Raw genomic sequence first — 18030 nt, forward strand, 5'->3', positions numbered from 1 at the left:
TCATGTTTGTGATGCTGTACTCTGCGCTGGGTTTTTACTGCAGAGTTTACTGGCGCACTAAAATGGAACCGAGGTTTCATTGATGTTATCAGTAACACCTGTGCTTTTCCTGAAAGGATGAGCCAAAATATCTGCCGTAAGAAATCTCTTTAAGCTGTTTTAATCCTTTCAGTCTCTTTAAAGAGCACATACAGAACAGAACACAGAAGTTTTCCCAGTTGACTCATCCATACACACTGTATGTAGTAAATTCTATTCATGATAAAAATGTTGTGCAGGCAAAAACTAAAAATGCTATGTTTATGGCATCTTGCCTACTTTCTGTGTTGCAGGTGAGGGCGAGTCGTGACCCAGAGGTAGCGGCAAAGTGCCTGGCAGCCATTGAGGAGTGTGCCCGAACCAGGGAGGGCAACCTTTTAGCCCTGGCTGTAGAGGCGGCACGAGCCAGGTCAGAACTTACGTCTGCATGACTTAAGTTTCACATACGACATGCATCTTAATGTTTCCTGCCTTTCCTTCGCCTAATTATTCTCAAATGAACTCTGTGAAAAGGTTTAGTAGGAACACCAGATGACCTATAACAATTTATAACTGGTGTGTCAGGAGGTTCCCCTTTTCATGACCCTCTGATGCTTTGAAAACATGTGAACTTGATTTGCACATGTCCATGATATTCATGTGGTGTTTTTCTCCAGAGCTCTTTTGTTCATCAGCCTCTAGCAGTGTATCTGTGGCCCTTATTTCTTCATACTGTCATGTGGCAGTTCATGTCGCAGTAGAACTCATCAGTGGCAAAGCAGTAATTGCAGGAAAAAGGATTGTCTTAAAATATTTAATCAGATTTAATTAAAATTACTTTAGAATCAGATGTCTTTTAGCTGAGGACCATGTGTTTGGACATAGATGAAATTCAAGCTCCATACATATCTTTTTAAAGCTGCCAGAATACTAAAGTCAGATAATAACTAGCAAAGAAGTTACTGGTAAGACCAGCATGATGTCACATGGGAAAAGAAGTCTTATAACCAACATTATGAGATGTACTATTTGACCTCTATGTAAGGCCCACACACATACACGTGGATATCTGATTCTGTTAAGCCTTAAAGAAAACAGATCTGACAAAGAGCCCACATGCTGTTGACAGCCAACATGCTGAGAGGAACCAGCATTGAATAACTGAGATGACTTCAAGGTCCAGTGTGTAGGATTCAGGGGCATCTGTTGGCAGAAATTGTATATAATTTCATAACTGTGTTTTCATTGGTTAATAATCACTTGGAAAATAAGAATTGTTGTGTTTTGCTTTATACTTTCTGACAGATGACTAGTGTAAGTCTTTCTGCTCTGTGGCACAACCACTAAAAAAGGCATGACAATAAATTATACAGATAATCAAGCATACTGCAATAAAATGAAAAAAAAACAAGGGCCTTTTTATTCAGTTAATTGAATGTGGAAGTCTTAAAATGAGTTGGAACAAATTGAGTGACTAGTTTGCATTATTTATCGTCATAAGGTGAAAATATATGATGGAAGATGCTGTCAAGTTAAGTCAGATTTATTTATAAAGCACATTTAAAAACAGCAAATGTTGAACAGTGCCTAACATAGATATAAAAACACAGGAATGATCAAAGGTGGAATAGGGGATGAGCAGTTCAGATATGTAAGCAGGTATGTGTCCATGCAGTGCCTTAAAAACAAATAATAACGTGTGTATATATATTGTTTAGATGTTCAGTTGGTGAAATAACTGACGCCATGAAGAAAGTGTTTGGTGAACACAAGGCCAGCACCAGGATGGTGAGCGGTGCTTACCGCAGCGAGTTCGGGGAGCATGAAGAGATCGCTGCAGCTCACAATAGGTGGGAAATAAAACTAATTTGCATTATAACATTTATTATACACAGACTGATTGCTCAGATTGATTGAGTTGCATAAGGGTTTCTTTCCAATTTGTCTTCCAATCTCAGAGTTGCAGATTTTAAGAAGCACGAGGGCAGAAACCCTCGACTGCTGGTGGCAAAGATGGGCCAGGATGGTCACGACAGGGGTGCCAAAGTCATCGCCACAGGGTTTGCTGATCTGGGCTTTGATGTGGACATCGGACCACTGTTTCAGGTCAGTGTCTGACAGTAGAGTGGAGCTACACATTCACATCAACTGCAGTTAAATAGAAAAAAAACAGGCATTTCAGTTAAGGTCACCTCTTGAGAAGTAATTGTGAATGAATGAATATAGTGAGAACAAAAGGTAAGGTGTAGATAAAAAGAGAATTGCAAAATGTATTATAGTTTTAGGTTGGCTTTAGCCCCATGCTAGCAGCGCACTCAGCCTCAGGCTAACACAGTTTTGACACTTGACTTTCTCGTCCGATTTAGTGACTTTTCAGACCCTCTTAGCAACTTTATTTCTAAAAAGCAAATCGTGACAAATTTAGTGACTCCTTCAGACCATTGGGGGAAAAGCGAGAAATATATTCAGGAGGAGACATCGCTTGCTGCTCTGTCAAAGTTCAGTAGTAGTGAGTTTCTAATGGTTACGTATCTATCTATCTATCTATCTATTATAGATATCTACTAATATATCTATTATTTACTGATATTCTAAGTCCTACACAACTTCAAAGATTTGCTCTTCTTCTTCTTCTTCTTCTACTTCTTCCTCTTCCTCCAGTGTTTGCCAAACAGCTCTTTGTATTTAGGAATGTACCAACTGGCAAACTATCAGACGCTAAAAGGGCTCTTAATTGATGTTTTATTGAAACCAGGTGCACTGAAAAATACAAATACTCATGCCTGTACATGGTAAAACATGATACAGTTGTGATGCAGTTAAACTGTATAGTATGATAACTGCTGCAGTGCATAATAAGAGCAAGAAAGCCAGGTCTGTTCCAATTAAATAGTCACAAACATTTCCCTTTTAGTTCTAAATTTCCCTTTATTTCTGTTTCCTAATGTGATCATATTTATAATGGGAGTTTTGAATGACATGGAACTTAAAATGCCGAAACATTTGGAGTAAAAAAAGGGTTATAAACCTTTCTGTTATTTCTGACATTTGGATTTGTCAAACACAGGTGCAGCTAATGACCTTTATTAACAATGGCTTCATTTCATTCAGGTGTTTGAGTACCAGTGTCCTGTCATTGTGCATGCTCACTCACTGCAGCACTTACTGGCACTCTCAAATGGAACAAAGGCATTGTTAATCTTATTAATTGCACCTGTGCTTTTCCTGCAATGAGAAGTTAAAACATTCGCTGTAAAACAGGTCTGCAAGCACTTTGACTGCTTCCATTCCTGGTGTTAAAGTATAATTAAAACCATCCAAAAAATGTAACTCCATTTGATGATGTCATACCGAACATTTAATGTGGTCTGACCTGAGAGGGCAGAAAATGTGTAGAGGCACACCTCCCTGTTTATCACTCCACAGTGTTACCGTGACTTTGGTTTGATATTGCAAATCGTGCTTCATTGCCCTTTAAACTAATTACATGCCACAGATACAGATTCACAGACAGTTTTTTGTTTGTCGCTTGATCAGAGATTTCACAATTATCAAACGGCCTCTTGTGATATGTTGAAACATTGAATATCATGGGACTATATCAGTGTGATGTGCAAAATCCTGATGACTATCTGACCTATTGAGCATGTGTCTGCCCTTTTCTGTGATACAGTAACTTACAGTAGTGCAGCTTACATCAGGAACTTACTTAAGCAATATTACATGTGAGGGTGTGCTTTACAGTGCATGACAGTAATGAGGCCAATAATGCCAATAATGGTTACCAACATAATAAAAGATATAATATAAAATATATAAGGCTTCTGAAATGCTCGTAGGTGCTATATCGTAGGCAACTGCACTTGCTTGCTTCTTGAGTTCTAAATGACGGGTGCAGAGTCACAGCCTTTAAACACTGTGTGGGTGTGAACCCTTACAGAGTCGTTGAGGTCACATGTGAGTCGTTGACCCACCTAGCCATCATGTGTGTCGTTAGGGTCAAGTGGGACCAGGTGTGAATGGGTGTGAAGTCGTCTGGGGAGGGATCCCAAGACTGCATTGTAGGTGGGTGATAAGTGGTGTCGTAGGCTACCTCCTCTGTTTAAAGATGGAAATTCCAGTTTGACGTAGACGGCTTCTTTCACGCCTCTTTCAACCCATCTGTCTTCCCTGGCCAAGATGTTCACATTGCTGTCCTTGAGGGAGTGTCCCTTCTCCTGTAGATATAAATGGCCAGCTGGGTCTTGACCTGATGAGCTGGCTCTCCTGTGCTGTTATGTGAAAATCTGTGCATTCCTGGCTGCATTGGAGTGCATACAGTGCATTTCTCTGCTTCTGCCAGGGTGTTTTATCCTTAGGATGGACAAGCTTGACTATGTTGTTTGTTTTTGTGTCTCTTCCTCTCTGTCTGTCTCTTGTGGGTCTTTTAGAGGTTTTTGCAAAGGCCCAGTTGGGGAAGTCACAGGTTTTAAGTGCTTCCCTGATGTGTTTGTGTTCCTTCACCTTCCCCTCCGTCCTCGTTGGCACTTTTTCAGCCCGATGGTTCGGGGTTCTGATGACTCCCAGCTTGTGGACAAGGACAGAGGACAGTGAAGGAACACAAACATATCAGGGAAGCACCTGTGGTTACTTCCCCAACTAGGCCTTTACAAAAACCTCAGAAAGACCCAGAACGGACAGAGAGGAAGAGACACAAAAACAAAACAACATAGACTCAACGACCCTGTAAGGGTTCACACCCACACAGAGTTTAAAGCCAGTGAATCTGCACCAGTCATTTAGAATTGAAGAAGCTTCATGGATGAGAGGTGAAACGTCTTCAAGAAACGCAAGCAAGTCTAGTTGCCCACGACATAGCGCTTATTATTACCATGACCTGGATGACTGAGAATCATCACCGACATTCTGAAATACTCCCACTGTGGTATAACCCTGTGTGACAGACGGAACAAAACTCGTAGAATTGTCCCTCCCAGCTCCCTTACAGTCAAGATGGTGGCAGAGATAACTGAAATGGGGCCTAATTAATCTCGCATCATGTCTAATGCCTGGTTCACACTACACAATATCAGCCCAATGTCAGCTGACACAGTGACTGAAATAATAGTAAAGGTTATAAAAATAGGACAAGAATACCCGATGACATCACACAAGTTGTGAAAGACGACCGGGGATAATTGGTGTGGACCATCGTGCAGTCTGCCATGTCTGTCGGCCAAGTCATGGCACGATTTTATGACTCCACAATCGCGTCATGTGACATAGTGATTGTTGGAACAGACAGAAATGTCGTGTAATGTGAACCAGGCATAACTTTAGTGGATCATAACATAGTGGGTATGGAATTGATCTGGTCCAGTTTTAAATGATACCAAACATTTCTATGGAAGTCAGTTTTTGAGCCAAAATGAAAACCAAAATGTGGCCTGTAACAGACGGTAAAGCTTGTTGTTTTTAGCCGAGCCAATTGAGTCCACCAGGAATGAGTCCTTAAAACCCAGGAATGAGTTAACATTCCAGTTCCCTCATCTTAAAGTCAATGGGTTTTTTTAATGAGTTTTTCATTAGATGCCTGAAGTAAGGTCTGTGGTTAACACAAGCTTAAAGGAAATGGCCACTTCAGAATGAAAATACAGGCAGTACTTACTGACCCTCATGCCGACAAGAAGTCCAGTGTAGTTTTTTAATCCACAAAACTCGTTCGGGGTAAATTACGTCTTTTCAAGTCAATTTTGCATGCCGCGGCTTCAGGGCACTCAGATTACGACGGATGAGCCGTTCTGACGTTTTTGAAATATATTGGCTGAGTTTTATTACATTTTCAAAATGTGGGTTTCATGCACTTCAAGTGTATGGAAAAATCCGGCTAGCTGTTATCCTCCGATACCCTGAATGAGTTTTGTAGATTAAAAAACTACCCTGGACTTCTTGTCGGCCTGAGGGTCAATAAGTACTGTCTGTATTTTCATTCTAAAGTGGCCATTTCCTTTAAGAGACTATCATGTTTTGCTCTTACACATAAAATACGTCAGTAAATTCCCCACTTGTAAACTTTGAAGCTTTTATGTGTCTTAAAAAAGGTGGGTGCGAACAAGTGGCTAAATGAGACTACAGAACGTCATCATGCCGAGCTGTGCCGAACATGGCTTTACAGACTTGTTATGGTGGTGTCGTTGGGTCATATGACCACAGTGTAGTTTGTTTATAGCCGTTTTTAACGTTAGCTTTTTACTTCTGACGACTGCCTTTAGGCTTCAATAACCATAAAAGTGTGTGAAGATTATCTTCCTGATCAAAACGTGTAAGTATCATAACAGAGCTTATTTTTAGTACTAATCTTAAATCCAATGGAAAAATCCCATTCGCTTTTTGACGAGGGAACCAGTGCGATGCTAACTTTTGCATTACCGACAGAATAATGCTGGCTCCTGTCAGCTGATTAAGAGGAGTGAGGAGTCAGCAGTCAGCGACAATATGAAATTACTCAGCTATTCAGCTATTATGAATCACCACAACCATGAGACCCAGAGTCTTCTGTGTTACATCAGAAATAAAGCAGCTCTTTATTTGGAGATTACTAAATCCCCCGCCGCTTCACCAAGCACAAGAATAAATTAGCAGGAGTTCTTTTGCTTTCTTTCGAGATGTCTTGACTCTGAGATCAGACAGTATAGTTGTTGAGACTAGAAGTTGAGACTTGAATTTGATCACTGAGACAAACTTCTGAAACGGTGCACGCTCATTTATTTGCCAATTAAGTTTTCTTTTGGATCTTACTGTTGTCTCATAAGATGATTATTTCAGACACATAAAGATTACTGCAGTGAGAAAGGAAAAAGAACATATTAAGATGATAAATTAGGATCGGGCTGACACAAGAGGAAGGCTGTTTGTCAGGAGCTGGTTTTAAAAAGTATGAGAAAATGATCAAAATCTCATATTAATGTTATATCCAGCTCAGTTCTGTCTGGGAGAAATAGGCTGGACAACGAAGAGATCTAATTTTGAATTGTCTATTCCTCCGGGGGAATCTTTTAGCATACATACAGTATTAAAGGTGCTCACAAAATATTAGTTTGACTGGTCCATTTGTTTGCAAGATAAGCTGCGGATAGACAGACACTCACTCCTGTACATACACACATGACCCCCTTCAAGCTTCTGTCTGCTGGAGATAATTAGAGCTCTTATCATCCTCTTCCAACCATTCACCAAATCTAAATTCGCCATATAAATTAAATTGAACAACAAAATGATTCCTTTTGTGTCAGTATTGTAGCCTTAAGGTTTTGGATTCAGCTGTAAAAATGAGATGGAATGGAAAACCAGAAATGGATTTATACTTTTACTTCAGTTGTGTGGCTGTATTTTAAATGTTGGTATTTTCTCATGTTTCATACATGTCACTCAAAGTTGTGTTGTCTTTGTTTTTCCATGTCTGACTCCTGGGTGAACAGACTCCCCTTGAGGTCGCCCAGCAGGCGGTTGATGCAGATGTACACTGCGTTGGGGTCAGCACGCTTGCCGCAGGACACAAGACCCTGGTTCCGGAGCTCATCAAAGAACTACGGAAGCTCAACAGGCCCGATATCCTCGTAATCTGTGGGGGCGTCATCCCACCACAGGTAGCCTTTGACTTTGATTATCAAATCTCTATCGTGTGCCACTCATTTCCTGTCGTCCTGTTTATTCTGTGACACAACAGTGATGTGACTGTGTGCATACTAATGACGGACACTTGCATGTAAACATGTGTTTTTTCTTATCTGTATTTGTCAAGCTAATGTTGATGTTTTTCAAAATCAGTGAAAGCATCAGTTTTTCCCAGCACGCGTGAGGCATTTTCTTTCTCAGTAATTAAAGCCGACCCGGAGGATTTAATCTTCTAATGAGCCTCAGAGAGGCTGCGTGAGGTGCTGGTGTCAGTTTGATTACAGCATTCAACATAATGAGCTGGCATTCATGTTAATAATCCCACCACACTGTGTGCACTTAGCTGTGCCCTCTGAAAGATGATGGAAATGAAAAGCACACAACAAGGAAATGAAAACTTATGTTAGTGTCAGGCCTGGAATTGTCATTTTAGAGGCAGGGCAATTTGGACTGCAGGGGGCAATTTTTGCGAGGCCACATGCCAGAGCATCAAGGCCGTAATTGCAATTTCACTAATAACCAAAGACAAATCCATTTCTAAAACATTAATGGCTTCTTAATAAAAAATTAACATTTCTGGAGAATTAAAATCCTTTTTTTAATCAGAAGAATCATTTTCAGAATGTTATTGATTAAAATGTTGGTAAAACAAGTTTTGACATTTCCTGGATGCAGTCTGATGAAGTTTATGATGAGTATATAATGACTGATATTAACATGCTGTCTATTTATACATATGTGTGTGAGACAGCCTTATACATTGTACGTGGTTTACAGTTTCTTTTACATATATCACATTTATGTATTTTATTGAAGCTCCATGTTTGGAGCGTGGGCTAGTAGCTGGAGAGGTGCCAGTTCAATGCATGTATAGCTATCTGTGTGTGTATTTTGGGCCTCTGTGGTTAATTTAGGACATGAACTGGCAACCCCCTGGTTCCCAAGCCAAGTCCCTATGGACTGAGCTACTGCAGCCCCAGTAGATGATGTGAGGTTATTGAAGACACGCAAACATGATGGAGCACTGACGAAACCTGTAAGGACAAAGGCAAAAAAAACCCCAAAATATCTTTAAAAAAGAGACGTTGAATTACAACAATTTATGAAGTTTAAGAACCCTTAGGACAGTGACAAAATCCAGTCATAGTAACTCTGAAATCCACATTTTATCCAGTCTGCAAGGGGCCTCAAGTGGACTTTCTGCAGACTTTTAGAGCGTTTATTTCGGGTGCAGACTTCACCCGACCTCACTGATTTATTTACCATAAGTTTCCTTGCATTTGACTCCCTGAATAAAAATGAATAAAGCTACACATCAGCAGCAAAAGTTCCAGTGCAAATAATAAATATAATGCAAATAAAAGTCTGTCGAGCTCAGACCAGAGATCAGTGAGAGTGTGAGAAGGGGTTTATCGACTGAGTTCAGTGTAAGTGGATGGTGTGTAAGAGGGTAATCATCTTATGGAGTTCAGGAGTCTGATGGCTTGAGGGATGAAGCTGGCTTCTCTGCTTCTGATGCTGAGGTATCTCTTGCTAGAGGCCAGCAGGGAGAACAGTCAATGATGGGGGTGTGTGGAGTCCTTAGTGATGTTGCGTGCACGTGTCAGGCAGCGTTTGTGTCCAATGTCCAATGGAAGGAGTAGTGAGAGGTTCTGACATTATTCTCTGCAGTCCTCACCATTCTCTGCTGGGTCTTCCAGTCTGTAGCAGAGCACAGACTAAGGGATGACTGATGTCTGTGAGGGCTCAGTCAGCGAGTGTGGAGGCCACTATGTAGCTAGTCTGAGTGGGCAGAAGTTCGCTGCATAGATCAGCCTCTCATTGGGCGGAACGACCCACCTGCTGACGTCCCGGCCTACCACCTCTGGTTGCAGTTTTCAGCACGTCCTTTAATAACTTTTGCGGTGTTTGGTCTTGCGTGGATGTAGCCATTTTTCTGCCATGGTTTGTGTCCTGTAGGCGATATTTTTGTGTGTGTGTTACACCAAAACCTGTTTCCCCCGGCAATATTTTTGCAAGCGCTCCGTTGCTGTGGCACTGCCCAGAACGATTGTGATTGGTTGAAAGAAATACAAGCAGCCGGGGCGTTTTTTTCTCCAATCTCAAAGTGAGAGTCGGCCCAGCCAGACCTTTCTTTTCTTGAGAAAGGTCTGATGAGCGAGACTACTATGTAGCTCACTTGGAAAGCACACAGATAAGCAAATGAAATGTCATCCTGCCATCATGTGGACAAAGAGCCAATCTGAAGTGATTAGGACCCCCCTGATACATGTAATTATTAGTAGCACACTATAGGTTTCCTTGATTGCATGCAGCGCCGTCTTGCATAAGCATAACTAACACATCCTTACTATAGGTTTCCTTGATTGCATGCAGCGCCGCCTTGCGTAAGCATAACTAACACATCCTTACTATAGGTTTCCTTGATTGCATGCAGCGCTGCCTTGCATAAGCATAACTAACACATCCTTATTTCTCTACATGAATAAATCTGAATCCTCATTAACTACACTTCATAATGCAGGGTTCCTACACAAGTAGGAAAAGTATGGAAATAAATTTGATCAATTTCCAGGTATTAAAAGGTATGGAAAATTAAAAATAAAGTATGGAAAAATATTTATGTTTCCAGACTATTACCACTGTTCTAAAATACTGTTTTCTAAAATAGAAAATTAGGTATTTCCAAAAATAATGTAATCAGTCCGGATCGTGTTTTATGCCGGGCCAAGCACAGTTTGTGTGTGTTTACCTGATTGACAAGTGGTATGTCCAGTCCGCTGCCCCATGACCCTCTTCCAGCCCCCCAGGTAGATGCAAGTTTTTGGATGGATGGCTTGACGATACCGTATATAAATACTGGTTGGCCAAGGATTCCCAATTCACACACAGAGCTAGATGCAAGCTTTGTGTGAAATTGTTTGACATCGCCAACATGGGGGAGAAGGCGATTCTGAGCCACATGAAAGGAAAAAACACTGACGTCTCGTTACTGCATCGCTTGCACCCAGAGTCCCAATCTTTTTGCCTCAGCCCAGACACTGAACTTACCTGAGTTTTTATTTGCATGCCATTATGGTGCTTGGCTACAATCGCCTATTAAGAATAATTAAATATGATGTGAAATATGATACACTGATATATTTACTCAGATGTCGCATATTCTCTGAGAGAAAAAAAAACGCAGAGAAGTCTGGAAATTAGGGTATGGAAAAGTATGGAATTTTGAAATTCCAAAATGTATAGGAACCCTGATAATGCTCTACTTCTGTGTGTACGCAGGATTACGAGTTCTTGTACCAGAGCGGCGTGTGCGCCATCTTCGGCCCAGGAACCAGGATCCCACAAGCTGCAGTGGAGGTTATTGACAACATTGAGAAGAGCCTGGAAAACATCCGGCAGGCCATGTGAACTCAGACTACAACTAAAAGAACTGTTTATTCATGTTGTGGCAACAGCAAAGTCACAAGTGGGAGCTCACGCTTGTGTACAGAATCAGTTTGATTCGTAGCATAAGATTGTAAAACCACAAAAATCACTCCCCAGTGTGAGAACACAGACGCATGTACAGCAGTCAAGATGATTAAAACCCTACTGGTGTGATGTGGTTGTATTAACACTGCATTTACTGTTTATCTAATTTGATTTTAATTACTAACAGTGTCCTCACAGTTTGTCTTTTTCAGTCCTGTATCTTCACAAAGAAAAAAGAATGACATCACAAACAGTCTGTAGTTAAAATCTAAAGAAATATTCTCACATCTTCTGTTGGGTAAACAGCCATTTAATGAATTACTTCAACTTTTGAAGGATGCCTGTGTGTATTGCAGTGGTTATAAGATTATTAATATCCTGCTAGTATCCTACAAAGACCAGAATAGGAGTGAGACTGCCTCTTGCTTAACACTTAAGAGTTTTAAAGGGATAGTTTAGATTTTTTGAAGTGGGGTTGTATGAGGTAGTTAATCTAAAGACAGCACCCGCACAGTTTGGGGAAGCAGGCTGCAGTCTGTCATGGATGTTAAACAGTCTACTGCTGTGGAGGGGTTAGGAACAAAACATATTTTGGCCACCTAAAAATATCAGTTTATGTGTACGCTATATTTAGAATATTTTCACAGCTGTACCTTAATGTCAGACAGTGATTTCCAACTGGAAAGTGAAGCCGTTATATTGCTCTCTTCACAGCCAGACTCCATTGAGAAAAACAGTGATTTGATTTGCTGAACACAGGAGCAGCTGGTTTACTGCTGCCTCGGTTAGGTATTTTGTTTGTGTTGTTGTGTGACTTTGGCATTAAAAAGGACAAGTTCGGATTCACCAAAGTCACACAACAACACAAACTAACTAAGACTGAAGCAGCAGTGGACCAGCAGCTCCTGAATTCAGCGAGCTTAAATTAAGGTTTTTGTCAGTGGGGTCTGGTGGTTTTGACGAGAGCATAGATGGGGAACTGAAGCAGTCAGGGGCTTCCCTGTCAGACTGAAAGGTAAAGTGGTGAAAATATTCTTAATATCATGTACACTTAAACTGATATTGATTTTTTTAGGTAGCTAAAATTCATCTTTAGTAGTACATTATTTAGCTTCCATGTTGGACTCCTGCTGCTGCTTCTCCAATCTGGGAACGTGCCGTCTGACACCTGCTGTGTGCAATATGCAATACACTGACTATGGATAAGTACCTCATACAACTGTACCTCAAAGAATCTGAACTATCCCTTTAACAGAAAATACTTAAATATTTCTGACAGAAATTAGACTATATTTAGGGCCTTTTCACACCTGAAAGTCTGAACCAAGGTGTTAACACAGGTTCGCGTTTTTCTTACGTGGTATACATTTGATTCAGTTCGTTTTGGTTTCACATTGCAATTATGCAAGTGCAGTTAAGAACTGTACAGAACGTACCAATGTCCTGTTGTCATCATCTACGTGAGCTGCTCTCCCATCCTCTTGTATCCCGCTCTTATCCTCAGAAAATAATTGAAAACTGTCCAGCTGACTCTTTGTAATAACGTCGCCTCCTCTCCACATGTGCCACCACAGCTTAGTTTGTTATGTTGCATTGTTCATGGACAAACTGAACTGAGCCATGGTTTAGTGTGATCCAGACCGTCAGACCAAGATTTGGTTGTTTGGTCCAGACCGTGGCCCAGGGAAGTTTTCACACCTGTTATTTTTGTTTGGATCAATCCTCAAAGTCCAGAAGTCCAGACCAAACGAGGTTGGTGTGAGAGGACCCTAAGACTTCTACTCACACTTAACAAACAATAAATCATAGCTCACATGACATAAAAAACATAATATATGTTATAGAAACATTGGCATAAGATCCGCTTTTTTGGCATCCAATATAAAACATTACACCACAGCACTATAATCCTACTTGTGCTGTTTTAATTGTGAAATATGTGTGTAATTTGAAGTTAGCATGCAGGGTGGTAATAGTGCTAGAGCAGTGGAGACGGATGGGTACTAATTCACATTAAAATAAACCTTTCATTGCCCCTGGGTTTTATTTTCATGGATATTATCATCTTGAATGTGGCCTTCTGTTGTCTTTTTCTCTTGCCTCTATTGCATCATGTTGAATTCAGCCAACCTCTGTCAGAGATAAAACCACAGACCAATTTATGAAACAGCTGGATATAGTATTTTTCTACTTGTGATTGTGAACCAGATTGAGCGCTCTTTGCTCTAAATAAAGTATGTGAACTCTGGACATGAAGTGGGTGAAATAAATCTTTTTTTAAAGCCTGGTAAGGCAGAAGTCAACTTCTATAACTGGAAGGTACTATCTCAAACTTAATGGATGAGAGTTGGTGGTAATTGAGAGGGTGATTTGTTTTGATACTATTTTGACATTGACTACATTGCAGTAATTGGCTTCATGGAGTTGGAGCATATGTACTCGTTAGAGACTGAACCTTGCAGCAATTACGAGCACAGTAATTTCTGGTTCCAGCTTGTTACTTGCTTGAAATCGAACACGTTTGGGTGTTGACGTCAGAGGACATGTTACTTTGTAGTGCAGCAGCTACAGTCTCACATATATAACTCCATATTTATATTAGAATCTTAAAAATGTATTTTTATACGTTTTTAGTATTGAATAATATCAGATAGTTTTGAAATCTGTGCTGTATGATCAGAGAAAACAGAGGAAAAGAGCTATGCCTTTAGAGTTGCTGAAAAGGTAGAAAACCTACATCTACCAGAATGCACTTCGCCCCACCTCTGGTGGATGACGTGCGAGGTTGGCCGTTGGTTGGTCCACGGAGGACAAAATGGCGAAAGGCTGCTAACAGTGACAAACGACCTCAAATTACAGTCAAACGGTAAGCTAAAATACATTTCTGAAAACATTTTAAGCGAGAAATAATACGCATAGTAACGGAATCTTGGTTCACGTTTATTTAGCACAGCCAAGTTCTACCCTTAGAGCTCAGTATTTTCAGCCTCCGTTTACAAGGTGCAGGAAACAAGATGGCGCCCGCCCGCTCTTCGTTTACAAATGTTTGTATCACAGCCATACAAGACACTAAAATGCGTTTCTGTAGACATTTAGTTGAGAAATAGGCAGTGTTTTAACAGAATATTTGGTCGTATTTGATTATCACTCCCTAGTTTTACAGTGTAAGAGGGAGCAAGAAGGGTGGTTCACTCTCTTGACCTGTGTGTCCATGGTGGCGGGCAGATGAAAATGCGGAAGTACAATCTAGTTGGATTAACAGCCTCAAAGCTAGCGAAATTTCGATCTGAGCGATGTAGCGGGGAGATCTAGGCGCTGATAAGATGGATGGAAGTTTACCCCAATTCATTGACACACACTACTCACACAAAGTGGTGAAGACTGCAGATTGCAACCAGCTGAAACCTCCCAGTTAGATTTCCTTTAGTGTTCATGGTTCAGGAGGTTTATACTGGGAGCCGAATTATCCGCAGAGGTCTCTTCTTCTCCAAAACAAACTGTTCTGTCGATTTAAAGCAGTAAAAACACCAAATAAAGCTATTTCATGTCATTTCATTACAAATCATAATTGCTCCTATGCTTTTTGGTGCATTGCAGATGCAGTGTAGTCACCTTTTTAGTGATCCAGACATTCAGGAGGTTTTTGCTGGGAGCTGAATTACCTGCAGAGGTTTCTTTTTCTCCAAAACAAACGGACCAGGAGATTTAAGCAATTAAAATTCTGAATAAAGCAGCTTCTCATTACAATTCTGTGTTTCTCCTACACCTTTTGGCTCGGCAGAGACAGGCCATTAGCCCAGCATGTGCTAATGTGTGCTCAGCTTTTTTCCTCTGATAAAATTATGATGTTTTACCAGATTATCCTCAGAGGTCTTTTCCTCTCCAAAACACATGGACCTGGCGAATGCCTCTATATAAGGTCAGTGTCTGGTTTGTTCGTTCTGGACTACTGTCTTTGTAGACAACAACCTGCTTCTTATGTAGATATACACGGCTCCTTCTAAAGTCACAAAAACACAAAAGAATCTTAATTTTAAGGTGATTATACACCAAAATTAAACATACTTATCATTTTATTTTCCATTTCTGCAAATGTATCCTCCTGAATCCTGCACACTGGGCCTTTAAACTATTCCGATGACTTAGTATTGCACCTCTTTATCATTGTTGGAACAGTGATATTGTCTTTTTCATTTCATGCATTCCTTTTCTTTTTCAAAACCTAGTGCCTACGTTACCTACAACGCAACGCAACCCCTGACAGCTTGGTTAGAGATCTGGGTGTAATGCTAGCAGTGGTGAATGGATCCTCAAGCCGCCAGCAGAGATGAGGAGCAGGCTCTATTGTCAGGTAAGCTCACTTCTATGTTTTTCATTTTCAGACGTGTACCCTTCAGCCCCAAATGATGCCGATTAAAGTGACATCACTTATGGACATTTATGGATGTTATGCAGCTCCCTCTCAAGGCACATATACACATTATATATGTTATTTTGTCTACATATGCAGAGGTACTCCACAAGACCTACTTTGATATGTTTTATTCTTTGGTTTATGACAGCCTCTTGCAAAACTTTTAACGGATATAACAGGATTTCTCAAAGTTTTGATGACTAAGTGCCAGTTTAGGGAGACAGCATATGATTGCATAGCGTATGTATTATAAAATGTAATACATGAAAGATCAAATACCCCTCTGGACACCTAGTCAGCTCCTGTGTTGAGGATCGAGGCCAGCAATCAGGGAGAAAAGCCTGGATACAGGTCTACGCTGCTATGCCTCTTTAATCTCAAAATGGCGTATGTTTCACAGCTGAAACACAAAGCGGCTGACAATATTCTTACCTTGTCCCCTCTTCACACATGAACACCAATACACCAGTATTTGATTTCATTTTATTCTACAGACACACTTAGTTTTCATACTGCATACTAAGAGTATTTTTAGGAGTGTCTGCTAATTTATACACTGACATTTTGACGCTTTGTAGACAGGCTGATACGCTCGCTGACTGACTTTACTATCCCCTCTGCATCAAGCTCTGGCTGCCTTGAAAGTGAGAGTAAGAAAACAGAGAATTAAATGTGTGCAAGTCTCACAGTTGCAGCTGTGCCTGACTGGAATTCAGGATGACAATCGCTGTGTTTTGCTTTGTTTATCAGTGTTAATGTTCAGAGCTCTACATTCACATTTTTTAGAAATAATTCAATAGTTTACAATAAAACAAAGCTACACGGCACAGCAAAAACGTACAGTGTTTGCCACTCAGTCAAGCTCAATGAAAAGGAAAGGTTGAAAAGAGAATTGATAGACTGCAGCTGAAGAAAACAGTATTCCCAGAGTAAAGCAGGACGAGAACAGTTTCCTGTTCGGCAGAAGCGTGTGCAGTAACATGACTTCATTATCATTACAGAGATGCTTTCATAGGCTGATTTATGTACAGTGTTCAATAAAATTAAAGGAACACTTAATCATCACAGTCTAACACCAAGTCAGTTAAACTTCAGGGATATCAGTCTGTCAATTTAGGAGGCACAAGTGACTTGAATCAGTTTCAGCTGCTTTGGTGCAAATCAAAGTGACAACAGGTGCAATGGAGAGACAAAAACAAGACAACACCCAAAGAGGGAATGGTTTCACATGTGGTGTCCACAGACAGTTGCTCTCTCCTTATCCTTCCTGACTGAGTCTTCTCTAGTTTTTCTTCTGTTAGTCAGGTTGCACAGGTAGTCCAGCCCCTCCAGATGGCACATCCATATATGTGGTCGAAAGAAGGTTTGCTGTGTCTCCCAGCACAGTCTCAAGAGCATGGAGGAGATACCAGGAGACCAGCCATTACATGAGGAGAGCTGGACTGGGACATAGAAGAGCATTAACCCAGCAGCAGGACTGGTATCTGCTCCTTTGTGTGAGGAGGAACAGGGGGAGCACTGCAAGGGGTCAGTGATGGTCTGGGTAGGCAGATCTTTGGAGGGATGCACAGATCTCCATGTCATAGTCAGTGGTACCATAACTGCTGTTGGGTACCCGGATGAAATCCTCAGAGCAACTGTCAGACCTTACGCTGGTGCAGTGGGCCCTGGGTTCCTCCTGGTGCAGAACAATGCCCAGCCTGTGGCCAGAGTGTGTAAGCAGCTCCTGGATGACGAAGGCTTTGAGGTCGATGACTGGCCCTCTCGTTCCTCTGACCTAAATCCAACGTAGCACCTATGGGATGTTATGTATCAGTGCATCCAACGCTGCCAAGTACCGCCAGGGACTGTCCAGTCACTAATGCCCTAAGCCAGATCTGGAAGGAGATCTGGAAGGAGATCTGGAAGGAGATCCTCCAGGACGCCATCGGCTGACTCATCAGGAGCATGCCCAGATGTTGACAGGAGTGCATGCAGGTATGCAGGAGCCATACACATTACTGAGTCACATTTTGAGTTGCCGTGATAAAATTCACACAAGTTTGATCAGCCTGTGATTTAAATTTTTGGTCGTCTGCGCCGGCAATAGCTGTGGCCAAAGACAAAAATGTTTACTTGGACTCAAGGATGAACTGATTAGAGTTTGGTGGTCAAAGGTCACGGTCAGTATGACCTCATAAGATAATTTTTGGCCGCAACTCAAGAACTCATGTGCTAATTATGACAAAAATTCACACAAATGTCTAATAGAATAAAATAATGAAGTGATGACATTTTATATCCAGAAGGTCAAAGGTCAGCTTCACTGTGACACCATAATGTTATGCGTAAAACACTTTTTCTGGCCATTAGTCAACGTCATATCTCAGGAACAGAAGGGGAAACATTTGGTCAGGTACTGAATAGGTGACTCTTATCTTGGGTGTCCACCTTGAAACTGTGCTGATTGTATAGATCGTCTGTGCTGTCTC

The 18030-nt window shown here is 41.1% G+C and overlaps 1 protein-coding gene across 1 annotated transcript in view; it reads left to right on the forward strand.

The window, feature by feature from the left end:
- The window catches only part of mmut (methylmalonyl CoA mutase), a 32863-nt gene extending 19462 nt beyond the window's left edge, over nt 1-13401 (forward strand). Inside the window, exons 9-13 of the mRNA XM_033648919.2 lie at nt 333-448; nt 1737-1868; nt 1977-2124; nt 7476-7643; nt 10954-13401. Of these exons, the coding sequence (XP_033504810.1) occupies nt 333-448; nt 1737-1868; nt 1977-2124; nt 7476-7643; nt 10954-11082 (693 nt within the window). The 3' untranslated portion in view covers nt 11083-13401. The remainder of the gene's footprint in view (nt 1-332; nt 449-1736; nt 1869-1976; nt 2125-7475; nt 7644-10953) is intronic.
- Nucleotides 13402-18030: the final 4629 nt, after the last annotated feature.

This window comes from Epinephelus lanceolatus, chromosome 13 (assembly GCF_041903045.1).
Source record: "Epinephelus lanceolatus isolate andai-2023 chromosome 13, ASM4190304v1, whole genome shotgun sequence".
Lineage (NCBI taxonomy): Eukaryota > Metazoa > Chordata > Actinopteri > Perciformes > Serranidae > Epinephelus > Epinephelus lanceolatus.